Source organism: Aspergillus ibericus (assembly GCF_003184845.1).
Source record: "Aspergillus ibericus CBS 121593 unplaced genomic scaffold BO80scaffold_6, whole genome shotgun sequence".
Classification (NCBI taxonomy): domain Eukaryota; kingdom Fungi; phylum Ascomycota; class Eurotiomycetes; order Eurotiales; family Aspergillaceae; genus Aspergillus; species Aspergillus ibericus.
In genome coordinates this window covers 679,211-700,062 of record NW_020292104.1, presented here as the reverse complement: position 1 = coordinate 700,062, position 20,852 = coordinate 679,211, and the positions used below count along the sequence as shown (strand labels likewise).

The 20,852-nt window shown below is 52.5% G+C and overlaps 8 protein-coding genes across 8 annotated transcripts; all 8 read left to right on the top strand.

Annotated features, from left to right (window-relative positions):
- Positions 1 to 82: 82 nt before the first annotated feature.
- BO80DRAFT_452521 (glycosyltransferase) lies at positions 83 to 1,282 on the top strand (the record flags this gene model as incomplete). The annotated part of the gene is made up of 1 exon (XM_025721954.1): positions 83 to 1,282. One exon carries the CDS (start codon positions 83 to 85, stop codon positions 1,280 to 1,282), a length of 1,200 nt encoding a protein of 399 aa, XP_025578764.1.
- Positions 1,283 to 1,520: 238 nt separating this feature from the next.
- Positions 1,521 to 2,453, top strand: sec11 (signal peptidase complex catalytic subunit SEC11). The gene is made up of 3 exons (XM_025718788.1): positions 1,521 to 1,651; positions 1,745 to 1,953; positions 2,095 to 2,453. The coding sequence occupies exons 1-3, from the start codon at positions 1,571 to 1,573 to the stop codon at positions 2,315 to 2,317; spliced, it is 513 nt and encodes a 170-aa protein (XP_025578763.1). The 5' UTR covers positions 1,521 to 1,570; the 3' UTR covers positions 2,318 to 2,453.
- Positions 2,454 to 4,659: 2,206 nt separating this feature from the next.
- On the top strand, positions 4,660 to 5,756 carry BO80DRAFT_422284 (putative allergen). Its single transcript, XM_025718787.1, has one exon. It carries the CDS (start codon positions 4,816 to 4,818, stop codon positions 5,677 to 5,679), a length of 864 nt encoding a protein of 287 aa, XP_025578762.1. The 5' UTR covers positions 4,660 to 4,815; the 3' UTR covers positions 5,680 to 5,756.
- A 3,178-nt stretch (positions 5,757 to 8,934) lies between these two features.
- On the top strand, positions 8,935 to 9,777 carry BO80DRAFT_399877 (A4/G1 family peptidase; the record flags this gene model as incomplete). The annotated part of the gene is made up of 1 exon (XM_025717486.1): positions 8,935 to 9,777. One exon carries the CDS (start codon positions 8,935 to 8,937, stop codon positions 9,775 to 9,777), a length of 843 nt encoding a protein of 280 aa, XP_025578761.1.
- A 1,371-nt stretch (positions 9,778 to 11,148) lies between these two features.
- On the top strand, positions 11,149 to 11,710 carry BO80DRAFT_422282 (uncharacterized protein). The gene is made up of 3 exons (XM_025718786.1): positions 11,149 to 11,320; positions 11,387 to 11,457; positions 11,522 to 11,710. Exons 1-3 carry the CDS (start codon positions 11,267 to 11,269, stop codon positions 11,619 to 11,621), a joined length of 225 nt encoding a protein of 74 aa, XP_025578760.1. The 5' UTR covers positions 11,149 to 11,266; the 3' UTR covers positions 11,622 to 11,710.
- Positions 11,711 to 13,393: 1,683 nt separating this feature from the next.
- On the top strand, positions 13,394 to 13,981 carry BO80DRAFT_236882 (uncharacterized protein). The gene has a single exon (XM_025714514.1). The coding sequence runs from the start codon at positions 13,528 to 13,530 to the stop codon at positions 13,966 to 13,968; it is 441 nt and encodes a 146-aa protein (XP_025578759.1). The 5' UTR covers positions 13,394 to 13,527; the 3' UTR covers positions 13,969 to 13,981.
- Positions 13,982 to 14,929: 948 nt separating this feature from the next.
- BO80DRAFT_499744 (cytochrome P450) lies at positions 14,930 to 17,373 on the top strand (the record flags this gene model as incomplete). Its single annotated transcript, XM_025724200.1, has 5 exons — positions 14,930 to 16,108; positions 16,167 to 16,564; positions 16,816 to 16,880; positions 16,950 to 17,007; positions 17,065 to 17,373. The coding sequence occupies exons 1-5, from the start codon at positions 14,980 to 14,982 to the stop codon at positions 17,371 to 17,373; spliced, it is 1,959 nt and encodes a 652-aa protein (XP_025578758.1). The 5' UTR covers positions 14,930 to 14,979.
- Positions 17,374 to 19,140: 1,767 nt separating this feature from the next.
- Positions 19,141 to 19,400, top strand: BO80DRAFT_441894 (uncharacterized protein; the record flags this gene model as incomplete). The annotated part of the gene is made up of 2 exons (XM_025721231.1): positions 19,141 to 19,288; positions 19,348 to 19,400. 2 exons carry the CDS (start codon positions 19,141 to 19,143, stop codon positions 19,398 to 19,400), a joined length of 201 nt encoding a protein of 66 aa, XP_025578757.1.
- Between the last annotated feature and the right edge of the window lie 1,452 nt (positions 19,401 to 20,852).

Here is a 20,852-nt window from a genome sequence, read left to right as displayed (position 1 = left end):
AGGAAAAGGAAAGCCTCTTCTCATCTACTCACACTCGCCAATGCCAACTGCACAAACAACCACATCCTCAACCGCACACAACATGGACTCTCTCAGCCAACAATACCCCCTCCCAGCAGGCGTACACATCATCCCCGAACACCTTTTGGACCTCCGTCCCGACTCCGAAATTGACCATGACCTCCTTCATCCCCGACCCGTCACCGACGAGAAAAACATCTGGCTCTTCTGGCACAGCGGCTACTCCACCATGCACGCATATACCAAGCGCAACGTGCGCGCCTGGCACCGACGCTTCTCCAAAGCAGGCTGGGCCGTCCGAGTCATCGACTGCCACCCATCATCCCCCCTCAACATCGCCAACTACATAGACATCAATGACCCAAACTACTTCCCCCGCGCATTCGCCGAAGGCACCATCACCGGTACCTATGCCAAGCAACACACATCCGACCTCGTCCGACTGCCCTTACTTCTCAAATACGGCGGTATCTACGCCGACGTCGGACTCATCCAGATCGGTGATGTAGACTGGCTATGGCGCGAGACAGTCGGCAACCCGGACTCACGGTTCGAGGTGCTCTCCTACAATGCCGGCGACGTCAATGAACGCAGTCTGACCAATTACTTTCTCATGGCGCGGCCGAATAACCCGCTCTTCAAGCGGTCTCATCGTCTCCTGCTCAAGTTATGGGAGGGAAAGACATGCACAGAGGGAATGCACCGCAGTCCACTGTTAAAGGACCTCCCGTTCATAGAAGGGTCGGGAGGTCTGACGGAGCAGCAGTGCAGGGAGTTGACGGATTATATCATCCAAGGACAGGTGATAACTCTAGTCATGGGGCTAGTGGACGAGGAAGATAACTGGAACGGACCGAAATACATTGCCGAGCATCTCTATGGCATTGAGTTTATGCAAGGATCGCAGCTGATCAACGAGATGACGGCGTGGAATGGTCAAAAAGCGTTTGAGCTGATGTCGTTATCGTTGCCGAAGGAGGGCGAGGAGGAAAGTCCGGAGCAGAAACAGGCCCGGGAGATTGTCGAGGCGTGTCTGTCCAAGAGTTTCGGGTTCAAGCTTGCGCATGGATACATCTTGGAGGTGATGAACGCGACGCTGGGGTCGCTGTGGAGGGCAAATGAGGGATCGGATAATGTACCGGGGACGTATGCGCATTGGCTGAGACATGGCATTGTGTATTGGAGTCAGGATGTGCTTCCGCCGACGCAGCCATACACGGTGATTAAGCCGGTCAAGGTGGGAGGGCTGTTAGTAGCATAGATAGATTCATGCATTTACCGATGAATACACCCACCATCCATATATATACCTTATGAGCCATCCATAGCAACAAAAAAGCCAACAGGTGCCTCCATTCACGAAATACTCCAAGAAAGATAAATACCCCATACTCCGTAGTCCGTACATCCACCAGCCACACATCCACCAGCCACATTACATAATCCCTTCTCCGGCCGCACCGCCATCCCCAACAAGGCCACCTTACCATCCATACAATCCAACCGCATCACGTCACTCACCACATCCCTCTCCGCACCCATCGCAACCATGCTCTCCGGCATTCAAAATGTGCGGCAAAACGCCATACAGATCCTCAATTTCGGGCTGGTCCTGAGCACCGCCTTTATGGTACCCCCCCTTCCCTCACTGCTTCCTCCGCCAACACCCTTCAAAAACAAAAACAACAGCTAACAAAGCGAAACCTATGGAATAAATGAATAGATGTGGAAAGGTCTCTCCGTTCTCACCAACTCCCCCAGCCCGATCGTGGTCGTTCTCAGTGGATCCATGGAACCTGCGTTCCAGCGTGGCGATCTCCTCTTCCTTCGGAATACGCAGCCGTCGTTGAATGTCGGTGAGATTGTGGTGTATCAGGTCAAGGATAAGGATATTCCGATCGTGCATCGGGTGGTGAGGCAGTTTGGGGAGGGGTGCGTTTATTCCTATACCGATCCTATACCCTATACCTATCCCGATACTGTTGATGTTGTTCTGGGGGTTGCGACAAATTGAGTCGGGCGCAAAGAAATGTGAGAAAAGACAGTCGCTAACAATGGTGATTACTGTGGTAGACCACAATCCAAACTCCTCACAAAAGGCGACAACAACATCGCCGACGACACGGAACTCTACGCGCGCGGACAAGATTATCTCGATCGAGAGGATGTCGTGGGCAGTGTGTTTGGGTATATTCCGTTTGTGGGGTATGTGACGATTCTCCTGTCGGAGCATCCGTGGTTGAAGACGGTCATGTTGGGGGTTATGGGGGTGTTGGTGCTTTTGCAGAGGGAATAATAAAATTATGGTGTTTGTGTTTTTTCTTTTTTCTCTTTTTCAATGGGATTTGTTATTTGTGTTGGTTGATATGGGTTGGGTTGGGTTCGGAATTTATTGTTTGTTTGTGTTTCTGAGATTAGGAGTTGAGATTGGGGTTGGGGTGGGAGGGAGGAGGGCGTAGGGTATTGTGTAGGGACTTTAGGTGGTGTAGGTTGTAGGATGGGTTAGAGTGTAGGTTGGGGCTGATATTGATTGCATAGTTGGGTGCTGGGACTGGGTGTTGGGGTTGACCTTGACTGGTCATTTAGGTTTAATTGGACAGGGAGCTATGATTCTACTAAGTAGTAGTCGAAGAGTTGAGCTGCATGGGTGAGTGCATGGACAGCATGACACTTGCAGTTCTTGCTTTCTCGACAGCAGATTGCTAATGGTTGTGCTAATAATGTCTCGGGTGATGAAGTACACCATATTTTTACTCAGGTTCCTCTCCTGTCAATTCCAGAAGTAAACCGTATTTAATACCTCCCTTCAGCTGCAGCCGAAGACGCAGTAAAGAACGTAACCAGCTAGACCCTACTCTGTAAAAGAAGCAGGATTACCAATGATATGACCAAGAACAGCAAGCAGAAAATCATGCACGCTGAATAACAGACTTGAGCTAGCAGCACCACCGGGTATAGCGGAACCAGACTCAGCAGTCCCGATACTTTGAGTCAATCTGAGCTGCGCAGCTTTCTCCAGGTTTCTTCAGGCGGTAGAGCTCCTCTTGCCACAGCAGAAGGTTTGACTAGGTAGAGTCTGGGAGTTTCTGCTTTGCTCATGACGACTACACCTGTGGATGTGATGAGTATACGATGATCTTCTTGTGGTGCGTACTACCTCGTAATCCCATCCAGATGCCAATCTCGCCCACAGTTAGGCTGTTAGCTCGTATAGACTGCGACAACAAGACACTAGTCAGCACCGAGCATAGAAGTGTTGCCACTCCGACCACTTCCGCAACAAGTCAACGCGACACCAACCTGCCATGACTTCGTGGCTGAACTCAATTGCCAGCATCCTGGCCAGCACAGTTCCCACACCCGTGGACACACCCTAAAGCGAGCATGAATTGCTGCGTCCAACACACTGGATGGCTCCACCTACTCCTTCTAGGATAAACAAACGACATCCTCCCCACCCACAATCAGCAGACAAACAAGAAATAATGAAAGAAAATTCTTGACCCTGTTGGAAAACCCCGCCCATGGAAATCCAGACTGCTGGATGCTGGGTCGCCAGGAACGCCGCGCACAGGCCGAGCCTGAAAAACGTGTGTTGCCCCGCCCAGGTGCAGCTGCGTTGCCGGGTTAGGAGATGTGTGGTGTACATCCGTGGTTCAGGTGTCCAATGGTGGTTGACCGTGCTTGGAGTTGTAGACAAACTGTGATGTGATTGGTGGGCGCGGAAGTTCTCCTGGATTTATTTTAGACTCCCAGCCAATCAGCAGTGCGGGTGTGATTCAGCCGGACCACTGCTTGGGTCGAGCCCCTGGCCCAGAGGAGAAAACCGTGGTTCGACCGAGGGATGCGTGGACGGTTTATTTTGTGGTTTTCTGTTCTTTTTGTGGGTTTCACCCCTTTGTATGGCTGTTGTGAGTTGAAAAAGTGCATGTAGATGTTTGGTGGAGGCTGTGGTGGTACCGATGCAAATGGAGTATGGGTATTGACTATGGATAGCATACGGAGTACTGCGTACAACCACACAGTATGTAGAGTTCTGCTAGTCTACCCGATGAGCGATTTACTAGTACGCGCACTAGCTCCACCGGTTTGCCCAGTCTCGAGACGCGTTCAAAGTCAGTCTAGAAGCGGCTATTCTTTGACCCCTTGACCCGCCGAGCATCTCCCTGTCAGTCCTTGAATCTGAAACCGCCCAATGTTGAATCACAGACAATGAAATGTGCGGCCAGTTTTTAGACTGTCAATCATGCCGGACTTGAAACCCTACCCTACACTCCAACTGCTGCTGAAACAGAGGCTCTCCCCCACCAACCCTACCCCTGCACTGACCCAGTCCAATGCCCTATGCTGGGTGGATGCTCGACTGCACCCACCCCACCAATCGGCTTACTTTGCTTGCTTGAGTTTTCCATGACTTGCATCCATTGTATCCAGCTGAGGCTGCCCCCCCACCGCGTCAACGGTCCCCCACTCTCCATCCATGGCATGCAGCTGACGCACCCCGGCCCCTCCCTGTTCTCGATGCATCGATTGTCAGGTTCCAGAAGAGAGACAGCCATGGCACGGTCAGCAACGAGGTATATAGAGTCTCTCCTTCTCCTGTCTCTCATCGGTTCTCATCCATCGTTGTGACTCCAACTACCCACAGTCTTTACTAGACCGTCTGTATTAGACTTGTTGTACCTTTGATAGGTTACATCCATTCTTTCTACATACATACATTCACTGTCTTTTACATACACCACACACACATATATATACATCGCTTGACGCGACACCACTACCACCACCAAAATGCACTTCACCACGCCCCTCCTTCTCGCCGTCTCCCTCCTCACCACCTCCGCCTTCTCCTCTCCCACCCCCACCAAGCCGCAGCACGGCCATGCCCACGGACACGCCCGCCGTCAAATCTCCGTCGGCGCCAGCGCCTCCATCTCCATCTCCATCCCCTCCGCCTCCTCCACCTCCGCCAGCACCTCCTCCGGCAGCTCCAGCGACTGGACCTCCACCCCCGCCAGCGGCTCCGAATCCACCTCCGGCTTCGGCAGCAGCACCAACGCGACGGGCAGCGGCGACACCTACATCGGCAACGTGGGTTCCCCCTGGGGCTCCAACATCATCCAAGTGTCCTCCTCCTCAGCCAGCAGCTACAAATACGTCATGGAACTGACTCTCCCGTCCTCCACCTCCTCCGACTGGACCGTCGTCTTCTGGAACAAATACGGCCCCGACGGCAAAATGGACGGCTTCTACGGCTACTCCGCCCTCTCCTTCACCCTCTCCCCCGGCGACACCAAATACGTCGCCTTCGACGAAGACACCCAGGGTGCGTTTGGCGCCGCGGAGGGCAGCTCCCTCCCCACGGGCAGCAGTGGCATCTATGATTGTACGTGGGGCGAGTTTGATTTCGGATCCACCGTCAATGATGAGTGGAGTGGGTTTGATGTTTCGGCGATTCAGGCCCAGAAGAATGATGCTACCGTGCAAGGGTTGCAGTTGTGTGATGTTTTGGGGGGCACTTGCTCAAGTATTACGGCGGATGCGGCCAGTGTCGATAATGCGTATACCGAGGCGGAGGAGGATGTCGGTGGTATTGGGGGGAATATTTCCGCTGGGGCGGTGCGCATTAAGGCGGTTGTGGATTATAGTGGGTGATTTATTCTTCTTTCTCCCTGGAGGTTGTTATATAGAGTAGATTGGAAAGGTACATAGAATTGATTTGTGTATGATTGGGTTGGATTTTGATGATGTAGGCTGAGTGTGGTTGTGTACAGTGGCTTGGATACATGCTTGGCCTGAATACTAACTAGATGTACAGCTGATCGTGGCTGTGCGTCTTGTCTATTCCTGGGCCCTGAGGTCAACCGTGAGGCTAATGACGCCACCATCCCCCGTCGATCCGTCGATCCGAAGTCGAGGATAAACCGACTTCATCTGAGTATACTCAGCTTCCTCATACAATTCTTACAGGATACCTTGGCTGAAGTGCCACGAGGATGGTGGTAACTACCCGTCTGTCAGTATCAACAGGTGCAACTCACCTGTACCGGGCTTAGGCGCCGCTTCCCTACGGAGCGGGCGGCCGACCCAGAAAACCTCTCCTCTCGATGTGCCTAACACCACACAATATCATCATATCTTGTTCTTTTGCTTTTCCGAACGTCAAACATGACGAAGCGCTGACTCGAGGCTTTGACCGCGCCATCACTTGTCAGGGCGTGCCACAATCTCTGGCTTTTCACGGGAATCTCTTGTGATGGTTGTACTGTCTCGCTCTCTGCAGACCACCCCCTCACAATAAAGAAGAGAGAGTGAACGCTGGATTTCAACCAGGCAGCATCTCGTCTGTGAATCGACAGGTCAGTAACTTCGAGAGTACTGCTGAACAGTGAATACCTAAGTACCTTCCCATGCATTGCCAGCCAAACTGACTCACGCAGCACTCAGAAATTCCAGGATACTTGAACCTCCTGCAACTATCACTTCCCGGTCGCAAGAATAATCACCACCCTTCATGCTTACAACCAGAATAACCCCAGGATCCAGGCAAACGAGTGGCGAAAAAAAGTGCAAGAAAGCAATAGCAATGTCCCTCACCCCCACGTCCAACTCCAACTCCACCGGGATTACCCCTGTCAATCCGGACCGACCTTCCCAGTCCACAGTCCGCAGTCCCAGTCCGCACGCACTCTGCAACCTCTGCAACCTATGCAGAAGCCAACTCAATTCCCGAATTTTGCCTCCATCGGTCTTCCGCACGGCAAACAAGCGGAGACCCGCGGAAGACCGTCCCGCACATGCTGGAGGTTATCAAAGCACCACCAACGCATCGGGCATGCTTAGAATCAGGAAAGCGTGGTCTCCGAATACTCCGAATCGTCAGGGGAGTTTGGTCTCATTCGATGGTGATGAGGAGTTTCACCGGAGACCCGATGAAAGTCCAGATTATGTTAATTGGGGTGGTCGAGATACCCCCTGATAGCTATCTACGGAGCACGGAGTACCTAGGGGTATCTAGCCCTGGTGAAACCTCGGTAGATGGGACCTAGACCCCATGGCCAACCTACCTGCCTTGGTCAGGCTGCAGGAATCAGCCCAGCATTACAGAGTACCGTACTCTTCGCGCAGAAACGTGCTGGAAGGTACAACCATGATTGCCAGATGAACTTGCATATCCGTCACAGACCGCGTATAACCAACCCACCCATGTCCATGTACCTTGCATCTCCGATGGGATAACCCTGGCCTCTCTTTCAGCTTGATTACCCCTCAGGGTTGATTCGCCTGGCCGGGATATCCGACGTTCCGCCGCCACCTTAAGTCAGGATCACTTCTGATGGCTGACACATGCAGATTGCATGGTAACTACTCCGTATCTATCAGACTACATGATAAGTGCGAGTGGGGTACATGAAATCCCTCATCGGGGATGAGCGATACGCCTATTGATTCCCTACCACTCCGTACTACTGCGTCCTCGGTACGGAGTAGAAGGAAGGGCACACCGCAGTCGGCCACACCGGAAGCTCCTGAACACAGGATGATCACTTTCCGAACTCGGAGGTTTCCGACGAGCTAAACATAGGAAATGGTGTTGGGATCAGCAAGATGTTGGCTGGTGCCTGCAGAACGGGGAGAAGGGCAGCCATCCGCGCTCTGCCACCGGAGATAAATTCGCCGACCGAGCAACCAATCGCAGTCTCTACCTTGAGCTTTCCGCTCGATGAAGAAGGGATCGGCCGGACGGATCCCGCTCTCTACCATGATTGGATTCCCACTAACATCCTGCCCAGATTACCCCATTCTCATTGGTCTATCTCCCGTCGCCGGCTTTATCTCTGCAGAATTAGACTCGCGCAGTTAATATAACCTCATTGTCTATTGCCCAGCAGAGCATAGTCTCCATCCCCACCACGGACATAAACATACCTACATGGTTACATTCCGACTTCGGCCAAGCCAATCAACCATAACAGCCAGCACTCCTATCGTTTCCCCCCGCACACCCCCTCAATTACTTATCATTCGCCCACAAGGCTTCTACGAAGCTTGTTGTGCCTCCGCCGGCGCCCACCAACTGGCCTAGTCAACGCCACCCACTTCCTCATCCGTGCGCACCATTATCTGCTGCTCCTTCCGGCAGATAAGGCCGTGGTGCCGTTGGTCCCGACGCCAGCCAAGCCGTCGGACGTCCGTTCCTTCTCCTCTCCACTCAGCCACTGGTGGAATGATGTCCCTCAGATCGAGGTGGCTGCCGTGCTAGGATTGCCTGTTCGTTCGTCCGCCATGGCCGTCTGCCGTCTTCCGTGCCGTGCCGTTCCTTGCCTCGTAAGGCGGCACTACGCCGTACTTCGTATAGGCAGGCATTGTCTAGAGTTTAAGGTACCTTAGTAGAAGCGGGAGCTCAATGAGGGGAAGTGAAGCGGAGGATGGCTGGCTGTAGGATCAGCCTTGGCTAGAAGAGTACGCACCAACCAGCGAGAGTCTGCGCTGGAGCCACTGGTGTTGGGTGAATGGCTCCACTGGATCCTACACGGTACTCCCCGGGGGTCAACTCGGCGGGGCTTCTTCGATTCGTGATTCTGCAGCTATGCAATGTGGGCACGAACTGCACCGACGGGGAACCACTCTGCATCCCCGTTGATACGACGTTAGCGGGCGGAGCTGCAGATCGAACTCCGTCGGACTAGGAGGAGCTGTGGTGTCATAGTCCGGAGATGGCATGCTATCGGACTGAGGAGAGGAGGATGGAAATGATAGCAGCAGCTCATGCATAAATAGAGACTGGATTCCGCTTCACATCGTTTCTTCTTCATCCAGCATCGCACAGTCTCAAGCATCGTCTGGCTCACTCTTCTCACTCAACACAATCCACTCGTCAATTGAAGTCTTCTTGAAGATTCATTCAAAATGAAGTTCTCTACCCTTCTCACCGGCTCTCTCTTTGCCACCGCTGCTCTGGCTGCTCCTCTCACCGAGAAGCGTCGTGCTGCTCGTGCCGCCAAGGCCCGCCACAGCAACCCGCCCTACAAGGCCGGTACCGACAAGGAGATCCTCAAGTTGACCAACACCACCAACGTTGAGTACTCCTCCAACTGGGCTGGTGCCGTCCTCATCGGTTCCGGCTACACCAAGGTCACTGGCGAGTTCACCGTCCCCAGTGTCTCCGCTGGTTCTTCCTCTTCCTCCGGCGGCTACGGTGGTGGCTATGGCTACTACAAGAACAAGCGCCAGTCCAGCGAGTACTGCGCCTCCGCCTGGGTCGGTATCGACGGTGACACCTGCGAGACCGCTATCCTCCAGACCGGTCTGGACTTCTGCTACGAGGATGGCCAGGTCTCCTACGACGCCTGGTACGAGTGGTACCCCGACTACGCCTACGACTTTGACAGCATCTCCTTCTCCGAGGGTGACTCTGTCAAGGTCACCGTCGAGGCTTCCAGCGACAGCACCGGTACCGCCACCGTCGAGAACCTGACCACTGGCCAGTCCGTTACCCACTCCTTCACCGGCGGCACTGAGGGCAACCTCTGCGAGACCAACGCCGAGTGGATTGTTGAGGACTTTGAGTCCGGTGACTCTCTCGTCGCTTTCGCTGACTTCGGTACCGTGACCTTCACCAACGCTGAGGCCACCAGCGACGGCTCCACCGTTGGCCCCGAGGCCGCCACCATCATGGACATTGAGCAGGACAGCACCGTCCTCACCTCCACCTCCGTGGATGGCGACTCCGTCACTGTTACCTACGTCTAGATGCCTCTATCAGACGAGGATTTAGTCGCCGTCTTGGCGACCGGTCTTGACCACCTCGGGGATGAGTGAAAATGAGTGATGAGCTATCCGGATTGATCTGATCTTGTTGAGTTGTGATTTGATTCTACTGATGCTTTTTGATTTGTACCTACTTGGTAGAAAATAAGTGCGCGCATGCTGAAAATGTCTTGCTATCCCGTAGAAAAAACGCATCAAGACAGATGACTAGTAAAGGTTGTGTATCAATAGATCGTAGTTCAAATGCATGGGAAACCTTGCTAGACTGACAGCCACACAAAGACCATCATAGCCCAATGGTCGGAAGAATAGCTTTGTAGAATCAATAGCACATCTGTTCTATCACGTTCACAGAAGCGATATACTATAGTGACTGTCAGAAGTAATCTTGAGAAAATTCTCTCTAGAAATGCTGCCACAGAAATATTCCATGCTGCATCGTCCCAGTTTCAATAGAACCATTCCTCGTATATTCTATCTTCCAGGAAGAATGCCAAACTCCAGTCATACGTTATATACTGCTCCTCCTCCTGTCAGAACCAACTTCAGGGCGTGAATCAACTGCTCTGATGAGAGGTAGTTAGCGAGAATGATACAGGTGATGGATGACATGACGGTGGAATAACACACCGATCCCGACAGGAATGTAGTCGCCTCACCGTAGCCTCTCGCAGCTGGTCGCAGCACACTGCTCATATTGTTCTCGCTAATAGTGTCACGGGACCTGGTACTGCTTGGTACAGGGAGTAGAATACCCTGGAGACTCTCTATGCAATAATGGTCTGCCTACAGAGGTCAAGATTTAGTAGAGACACAGGAAGTAGCCGGGTACACATACCATCTTGGGATATCTCTCACTAAGAAGTCCATCTATGGTAGGGTGCGTAACGCAGCATGGTTACTGCCATGCGATCGAATAGCGAGCTGGTTTTATGAGGTATCATAGTGGAACAGTTAATGCAGGGACTGGGGTCCATAATGAGCGAGACGCCGTCAGGTACACGATGAGATGAGATGGAGATCTCAGATCGCATGGATGGATGCTTCGAGGGCTAGCCGAAAAGGGAAGGTGGCTGTTGCTGACGAAGGGCTTAATCAGCTAGTTTTTGGCCAATTGGAGCGGAGCATGGTGTTTGGTTGGTTGGCAAGGTGCTTGTACAGGTTTAGACCACTCAGGCAGTTTTGTGATGGTGATCAGTAGGATCATTTTTTACTCTTGTTGTTTTATAGCTAATTGGTACTTGTTCAAGTTGCAGAGAAGGCAACAGATGGGGTGGAGATACTGGGTGAGGGACATCTTGCCCAGGCAGATACCAGGCTTACTGAGTCTGTGCTACACGAAAAGAGTACGTCATTTGAACTCTGCTCATAAGCCACTGAATTCCCCTCTGCCATTACCCCTCCATCATCATCGTCAACGACTGAGCCTCGTTACTCCTTCAACAACACAACACCACTTTCAACCATCACCATGTCCAGTTCCGGAAAAGGCTATACCTACACTGGCTCCGGCACCAACAGCCAGGTAACCAGCCCCTACATCATATCTGCACCAGCTTCAGATGCACCAGCTAACAATCACTGTGTGTAGGGAAACCACTGGTGTTCCCGCGACTACGGCAGCGGAGCTTCCAACTCGAACTCGTACCACTACTCCAATAGGTTCGTCATGGTACTCATATATAGGATCAGGGTGGAATTGATTGACTAACCGTGGACACGTCAGTAACGGCTCGTACTACTACTCCAATCCGAATGGAAGTACCTATTATAATAATGGCAATGGGGGTTCGACCTATACTCCTCCTTCGGGGGGGAAGAAATGAGCATTTTGCGTGGAATGCGGTGTTGAGGGGGGTGATGGGCTTATGAGATATGTCTACTGGGGGTTGGAGTTTAGCTGTGCATTGATAGGGGGGGTGCAGTTGCAGGGGTTTCTAGGATCAATGATATGGAGTCTCCCCGGAGGAGATTCAGTTACTTCGCTATTATCGGTGCCTTTGTCATTGATTTCCGTAGGTTCTGATATATTGGAGGAGTCATGCGTAAGATAAATGACAAGGTACAGCTGGGTACAAAGGCTGGATAAAGCCAAATACGGAGTACTAACGTAAGGTCTTGTGACTATGTCAACTTTGTTTCATCGGTAATTTAGGCATTCCATCCTACTATCACCCAGTCGGCTCCAACCTCCACTTCCATCAACTGCAAACACCCCTTGTTTAGCCTCAAATCCTCCCCTTCTTGCAACCCCTCCCACAAACAACACGTGCCTCCGATACCAACAACCCCACCAACCACCCCAGCCCCATCCCTGAAAGAGCTACACCGATGCTCCAGAGCCAACAGCCAGGCCAGCCAAACCAACTAACAAGAATACAGAGAAACCACTGCTTCTCACAAACCTATCCCAACGGTATTAATCCCAACCCCTACCACTACTTCAGCAACTAAGCACCTACCCCTAGCCTCCTTCACCCATCTACCACCGACAGAACCGAATCCAGAGATGGATGATGCTGCTTCTTTAACCTTGATAACAGCATATAGTACAATAATGGCACTGGACGGCCTACGACACTCTTCTGAGGGGATACTTACTACAACAACTGCGGCAGGGAGTGGGTAGATGCTCTTCCTGATGAGGATAGGTGATAGAATTTGGCGTGGTTGAGGCGTTGAGGATAGGCTATTCAGTTATCTAGTTACCTACATAGGTACTATTCTTGATATCTTGTGGCTATGCTGCAGTGTTATTTATGCATCAGCGTGGTAGGCTGGGTTTAAGTTTACTTTACTCCAATATTATCAATAACGTGATAGTCTGGGTTGGAAATCGGAGTATTTATTCTCCCAGAAAATGCAATTGGGGTTAGGTTAGACACCAATGATCAGGGTCTTTGGTTGCTTTTTGCCCCTTTTCTTTTTGGGGACGGAGTATAGATATACAGTGTAGATGCTTGCTTTTCTTGCGCTTGGCGGGGGAAGGGGGTTATTGTAGCCTGCCGGTGGCTTGGGAGCTCGGAACGGGGATAGGATGGGATGGGATGGGGTGTTTGGTGGCGGCAAACCCCTTAGCTGTGTAGTACTCGTGGGGTTATTTTGGGATGCTCGCTGGATCCGAAGTAGTCTGTTGGTAACCGGAATTAGAAGCTAAAGTATGAGGCTGGAGAGCTGCTAGCTGCTAGCTTCGCCGCAAGCTATACTCGATCTACTTACCTTCAATACATTCGTCATTTATCACAATATTGAGATTGATATCGGTATTAGTCGCAGAAGTATACCAAGCCCATGCATGACTTGATCAAGACAAAGTCAGTATCCTACCCAACAAGCCATATCGCTCAACAATACCAGGCAGCCCAGACAATCAGCGACCATACTCGCAAGGTAACCATAAGAAAAAGAACCCCTCCGAGGAAACAGATGGGTGATATGCCCAGACTGCGTCTCCCGCCAGGTACCGACTGGAATAAGACAAGCGCCGAAAAGACATCAGGCACCCAGGCACCTGCCGCCGTAAAGCGATTAGCGCGGCCGACCGAGAAAGGGGATCATAAGTAACTAGTAGCTCCCGTCACTCGCCCGCCCGCCCGCCCCCCTCACCGTACTCACCACCCCAAAACCGACCACCTGATCAACATTCCCCTCCCTGTTCCAGAAAAATTCTAGTCCCTGATTTTGAAACCAACCAACCCAAAATCAGACAAGACAAACAAAAGCAAATTAACCATGTCGCATAAACTATTCATTCTCGTCTATCGAGGCGATCCTCTCGATTACAGTGAATATCGACACACCGCGTTATATGTGCAATTTGAATCCAAGGAACGCAGTGTCTTGCATATTATCGGCACTCAGGGGCTCTTTCGGTATGTGGAATACGTGGGTGCGGACCCGATGGAACTCGGGGATTTGGTACGGGTGGTGCCTGTCACGGACTTGTCGGGCTCCGGGGAAGACGATGAGGAGGCGATTCGGGAGACGGTGGCGCGAACGCCGGTGCGGAATGGTCATCTCGATCTCGAGTGGAATTGCCAGCATTGGGTTGGGGATGCGTTGGGGAGATTGGTTGAACGCGGCTGGGTCACTCAGGATGAGCGGGCCGCGGCTATCGATAAGATGACTGATGCGTGTCTTGAGGCTCGCGATGATCAGTATGTGGCGACTTGATTATGAGAGGTATGTTTGGGGATTCTCTACTCCGTATTATACTACGATATGCTTTGATTAACGGTCATAGGCACCAGCCTCGGCTGCGATCGTGGGTCGATCGAGGAAGGTTCAAGGTTGGGCTCGTGGGTGGGGGAGGTGCTTTAGGCTATTTGTTACTCCCGGCAATCACGGTCAAAGCATCTCGGTAGTCGGGACTCCGGATGGGGAAAACAGGACAGGCAGCAATACACCATGGCCAGCCTCCGTGGCTTAGTGCTTATCACGGGCGGCTGCTGGCAGATGTGACTCCTGGTGGCTACTACCACGGAGCACTGGAGCAGGCCATTGCTGGAGGCATCCTTTATGCCGCATTATGTACGTACAGATCAGAGAGGCCACGGTTATGCGGGGATGACGCACTCCCGAACCACCTCTCGCTGAGTAACTAGCTTGCCTGTTGGGTAAGTATCTGAATCACAGTGTCACGCACTCCAGTCACTTCACGTTGGGGAGTGTGATCGTCAGGATCAAAAGGGGGAAAGTATAAGAAAGGGATATGGTTGAGAACGTGGCCGCTGTCGTCATCTTCACATCAGGCTGGTCCGGTATACTAGGTCGTTCTCGTACGGTCGCCATGGCCATGTCGACATACCGTACGAAGTATGAAGCATTCGAGATTCGGAGCGAGACGGATCTCCTGCACCGTGGTATGCCTGCCCATTTCGGGCCGCCCTGCAAACATATTCGCGTTGTGTGTCCAAGCAAGGGACCCGCAAACAAAGAACGAGCGGTTGGTGTCAAGCCCAGCACCCTGCCGCCGAGGCAAGACTCCACCGGACGACCCCTGCTCACCAATGATTTCAGCCTTTTGCTATGAGACGCCATCCATCATCGGTGCTAACCCCCCCGAGACTCCGTCTGGACCGCGGTATGCCATCATCTGATCCACTCCCCCACGCAGAGCTTAAAAGGAGTCAGTGCTCCCCTGTTAGCATACCTCTTAATAGTCAGGCAAGTTCGTAACTCATCATGGATTCTGGCAAGTCTCACTATCCTGTTCTGGCGCTTGCCAGCGCCGTCCTCGTCTTCTGGTATATCGCAACTTACCTGCAACGGAAATGGACCCAACGCCGCATCGCCAAAGCGAATAACTGTCAGCCGCCGCCCGCCTACCCTCGGAAAGACCCTTTCTTTGGCATCGACTTTATTCACGAGCAGCTGATCTACGCTAGGAAGCACAAGCTTCTCGAGCGCATCGTCGAACGCTTCAAGGAGAACGGCAACACCTTTCAAACCCAACGACTCACCACCCCAATTATCGTAACCTGTGAGCCGGAAAATGTCAAGACGGTCCTCTCACTCCGCTTCAAGGATTATGGCCTCGGTGGCCGCATCAATGCGGCCGGTCCGCTTTTGGGTCATGGCATCTTCACCACCGACGGTGAGCATTGGGCGCAATCGCGTGCCATGGTCCGTCCAAACTTTGTGAAAGACCAAGTCGCCCATCTGGATATCTTCGAGGAACTCATGGACGATCTGCTCCCGCTGATCCCCGCGGACGGCGGTACCGTTGATCTACAGGAGCTGTTTTTCGAGTTCACGATTGACTCGGCGACGGAATTCCTCTTTGGGCACAGCGTGTACAGCCTCAAGAAGCGGCGCGCTGGGATTCGCGACAGCACGGAACAGGACTTTGCGGGGGCATTCAATTATGCACAAGAGGCCATTGCAACAAACCTACGACTGGGGAAGCTCAGGTACCTCCGTCGCGACCGCAAGGCAGAGGAGTGCAACCGGATCTGTCATAGGTTAGTGGAGCAGTTTGTCGACAGCGCACTCAGGGTGCGAGGGCGGTATGATGAAGAGAAGGCGCTCGCGGAAGATGGCCACGGCACGAAAGAAAAGAGAAAATACCTCTTCCTCCACGGGTTGGCCCAGCAGACAGGCGACCGAAAGCGCATTCGTGACGAGCTCATGAATGTCCTCCTGGCCGGACGGGATACCACCGCGTCTCTGTTGAGCAACATGTTCTTCATGCTGGCAAAGAACCCCCGGATATGGAACAAATTGCGCGAAGAGGTTGCTATCCTGCAAGGTCGCGCGCCGTCGTACGAGCAACTGCGTAACCTAACGTACCTCAAATACTGCCTGAACGAATGTAAGCACCTGAGTCCAATACAGGTTGACCACCTTCGCGAACCCTGCTGACTGTATAGCTCTTCGCTTGCACCCGGTTGTCCCGGCAAACGCGCGCTTCGCCCATACCGACACGATCCTTCCCGTTGGTGGCGGACCAGACGGCAAGTCGCCGGTTTTCGTACCCAAGGGCTGCACCGTTGCATACCACGTCTATGCGATGCATCGTCGCGAGGAATTTTTCGGCCCAGATGTCAATGAGTTCCGCCCCGAGCGTTGGGCCGACATCCGGCCGGGATGGGAGTATCTCCCGTTCAACGGGGGACCGCGGATCTGCGTTGGCCAACAGTATGCGCTCACGGAGGCGGGATATGTTACTGTGCGACTCGCGCAGAAGTTTTCCGTGCTTGAGAGCAGGGACCCGGGGCCATGGGAGGAAGGCTTCACACTGACGCTTTGTTCGAGAAATGGGACGAAGGTGGGATTGATGTGATTTCCTGCTCTGTATAAGACTTTGAACATGATGAACATAGCATGCATGTTACGTATATAATGTTAGGATCAGAATTCACCAGACATGTAATGAGGATTGATGTCAAGTTGAGCAAATCAGTAATTGGGAGGTAAACAAGAGTCCCAGGCCGAGATCAGGTGCCGGGTCACGAGATTCGTCTACCTGGACGGAACCGGTTTCAGTGTCCACTTGACGTGTGTCACCGTCCAGACCAGTTGGGTAGTACTTCATATCTGCATTCCGCTGAGGAACTCAAAGATACCCAGTTTATGCTACCCAGGTAAGATTCCTACAGCCTCATTTCCGAGTCTGGTAGGACGCGTCGCCCCTTGCTAGTTGCTCCATCCAGTGGCCCATCTACGACTGACGTCTCCCGATTAGATCTTAATAGACTTCGCGCGCTTGAGGTCAGTCAGTCTTTGTCCTGACCCCACTTGAAGTGGGCTATATACAACTACCGATAGAGTCTAGACCATGGAAACCTTGGTACCGACGCCCCAGTGGCTCGTTGGGCCGCTCGACAGGCCTTATTTTCCAACACCTGCAACCGGATCCGAAGAAGGACAATGGATGTCTCACTCGATCAAGGTTCTGCTGGCGATGCTGTGATGTGGGAACTACTGCAGGCTCAACAGGGGTATGGACGGGATAGACCTGAAGCACCTCACGAAATGGGGTCGTACAGGTCGCCAGGGCCGAGGGAGACGACAGGGAAAGGACCAGAAGGACAGAGGCTGAGACACGGGATTCGTGGGCGTCGACATTGCCTATAATTAGTAAGTGAAGAAGACAAAGGAAGCCAGAGCCAAGGAAAATCTGCAAATAGGGCCCGCTGCCTTATAGCTTATCGTGACACAGCAGCATAACATACCTGTCTGTCTATGTGGGAAGCAGAGTTTATAACGAAACAGGGAACTCGTCACTAGGCAAACCGACATGACAGGCCACGTCTAGCGTATCAATTCTTGCGCCCCCGATTTTCGGGTGAAACGAAATCGATATGTATCCTGTCATATGATGGGACTGCATGCGACGACAGCTGGTACCTGGAATGCCTGTTACTCTGCCATGCTCTCCGACCGGGTTTACCTTGAGTCTGTCAGACGGTACGAACCCAGCAAGGTTCCACCACTGCCAGATCCAATAACCGCCCACCGAAATCAATGTCGACTCTTCTGGCGGTGAAATTGACCCTCACAGGCTGACACACGCCGTCTTTGTTCTCTGAGGCTGAAGGGCTAATTAATGGGCGACGGAAGTGGCGGTGAAAAGAAAGGCCTAGAAGGGTCCCGTAATTAACCTCCCAATGGTGGCCTTTCTTTTCTGGACTCGATGAAGCCATGGTTGGTGGATCTCAGGGTCCTGCAAGATGGATAGCGGAACCCGTTCCCCGATTGGACTATTGATCGCCTGAAGCCATTCCCAGCCAGTTGTGCGCGGAATGGGTCAATAGACGGGCTGACGGACTCCATCCGCGGCGGTCCAGCCGATCGGAACACGATCAATCACGATACCCCCAAATTAAACATGTTTGCCTGTGTCGCCAACGGATCCATGGGTGGAGTCTGCAAACTGAGCAAAGTACGGAGTACAAACGGGGCAGCTCGAAGAAGGAAGGGCGAAACTTCCATGGGGCCGATGTGTCGATCTGCATCTCTTTGCTTTTTCGGTCGCCGTCTTCTTTGTCGCCCTCCCTTCTTAGCTCCCAGCAGCTTTTAGCCCTGAGCTCCAATCCCACCCGCGGCCATTCCAGCAGGCCCACCCTTCCAACATCGTCGTCACTCGTCACACAATCGAATTCATTGCTATAGCCTAACCGGCCCATCGGTGCCCAATACCCGGGATCAAACTAGCGAGCCCGGAAAGCCATCCGCGTGAGCGGATCGGAGAGTAAGACACCAATCACACCAAAACCGTTGATCCCGACAGTCCGTCACACAAACCCTCACCCTGCGAACTACGTGTTCCGTCCCGCCCTTCGACTTTGTTCCGATGTTGATTTTTTGGCCCTTCCCCGGCCAATCGGGGGGCGAGCAACCTGAAGTCCCAAGGCCTCGCGGGCCACGACTGGTTCCCTTTAGGAAAAAGGGCCTGGCGCACCACCGTCGGACGGTGGTATCCAAAGAACCTAACCTGCATCTCCATCGCCCGTCCACTCCGTCGCGACGGGGAAGCTCCCCGTTCTGCAGCGGGTCATTCTTCGTTTTCTTTGATTCCGGAATTTCACTCATCCCACGGAATGCAAGGGAAGGACGAACAAGGCCGATACACAAGCCGCCAACTCTTCATCGATGGGCGGCCACATGGCACGGAGTGAATTATCAGGTCGATGAGACCGGATGGATGACCAGGTCGAGGTTCAGCACCAGTAATCTATAAATAATGCTCGACGACCTGCTAGAAGTAGTCTTCAACGACTTCCCTTCCGTTGGAGCTTATCTCGCGTTCATCCCTCACCTGTGAAGCTTATTCCTGCCTTACAAAATAACCCATCCTCTTTCTCTTCCTTGCCTTCACGCATCCACCATACAAGACTCACAATGGACCGCAATACCTCCACCAGGAATACTAGCACCAATAGCCATGGCACCAACAACTCGTCCGCTGCACTACCAGACCTGGCCACATACCAAGCCCAATGGGCCAAAATCCATGACGATACCGTTCGCCAGATTAACGAAGCCAGAGGTGTGTGTTTTTCTAGAAGCATTCCCCGAGTTATGGCCCTAACGCCTTCGCTTTTCTAGAACAAGAAAGGAGACGCACAGCCACCCGGTCCCAGCAATCCCCATCAAGCTAGCAGCGACAGATCACCGGAAGAATGGCGATATCGGGTGTTTATCGGAATTGTGTCTTTCTTTTTTCTATTCTCGTGGCTTTGGTTTTGCCAATAGATTTGCTTTTAGCGTTGCTTCATGATATACCATCTATCGATTGTTGACAGCTCAAAAGTGGTTAATATGCATTTAACCGACCCAGTTGAATGCCAGGATGAACTTTTTACTTTGCCTACTCCGTGTGGGATTTCGTCGATCCTTCACTTTCCTAATCCCAGCCTTTGTTGTGCTAAGAGTGTAGCGTGGGGGGACATTGTCCATGCGCCAGAAGTTATATTAACCCCTGACGTCACCATCGCCGGTGTGCCTCTCTGGCCTAATCATACGAGAGCTCAGCTGGTGTTTGGTCGTCGTGCGGCCAGGATGATCTGTACAATGACGTCCGTGACTTTGAAACCGTCCGCACCGCCACGGAGTACAACACCATAGGTTCTCCGTCCCCGATGGAATGTTCGAATGTCTTACGTACGCCACATACGATCTGTCGCATGAACACTGTACAAACCATCTCGCCAGGTCCAATAGACCCTATATTGACTATAATAAATCAATAGCTGTCCCGCTGGCAAGCCCCGTTCCAAGCTTTCGATAGCTCCGTCAAATCGTATGACGAGTCACCGCAACCCCATGGGAATGGATATAGTAGCTCGACCGGGAGTTTCCGATCTGCTGCGGCCAAAAGTACGATTGCAGTGCTGTTCGCCCCGGAGACCTCCGTACCAGAGATGGGCCACGCCGATCCTTTCCCCTCTCTCTTCAAATCCGATCCGTTGACAAAAGTACCGTGCCGTCCTGGAATAAAGTACGCCGACCAGTAACTGGTTTTGGAGGTCGGTTTCTTGGCGAGTCCTGCACATCTCTCTCTTTTTTCTTATTTGCCTTTCCTTCCTTTTTTTTTCCCTGCTCATCTGACTGATGATATAAGATGTCTGGCGCTAAAGGGATCTAGTGACTGCTCTAGTTGTCCGAGATTGGGGTCAGCAAAGTCGCCAGTTCCTGGTCGGATGATCGATCTGCCGAGGTTGCTGACACGCAGGGCAGATGAACTGCAGATTGGCGACTCTTGACTGGCTCGCCTGGCCTGCGGGCCACCATCATTCGCGTCGGCGCGTTGGTTTGGTTCCCCGTTGGAGTTGGGTTCTGGGGAGAAGTGGATTTTCGCGATTGTCGCGGTTGCAGATCTATTCAGTCGGTTGTGGGAGAAAGTGAGTGAGTGATTTATCGGGTGCAGAAGTACGCTTCGAGGTTTGAGTTTCTTGCCTGTCCTGGTTGCATTGCCTGTGCAGGTTGGTTTCAATTATCGAATAGCATGGGGTCATGAGTGAGCAACGGTTGTCATGCGATCTTTGACTGTTTTTTGAAAGTTGAAGCCTAAGCTGGAGTCACGAGGGGGTCGTCTCGACGCTAGCTGCATC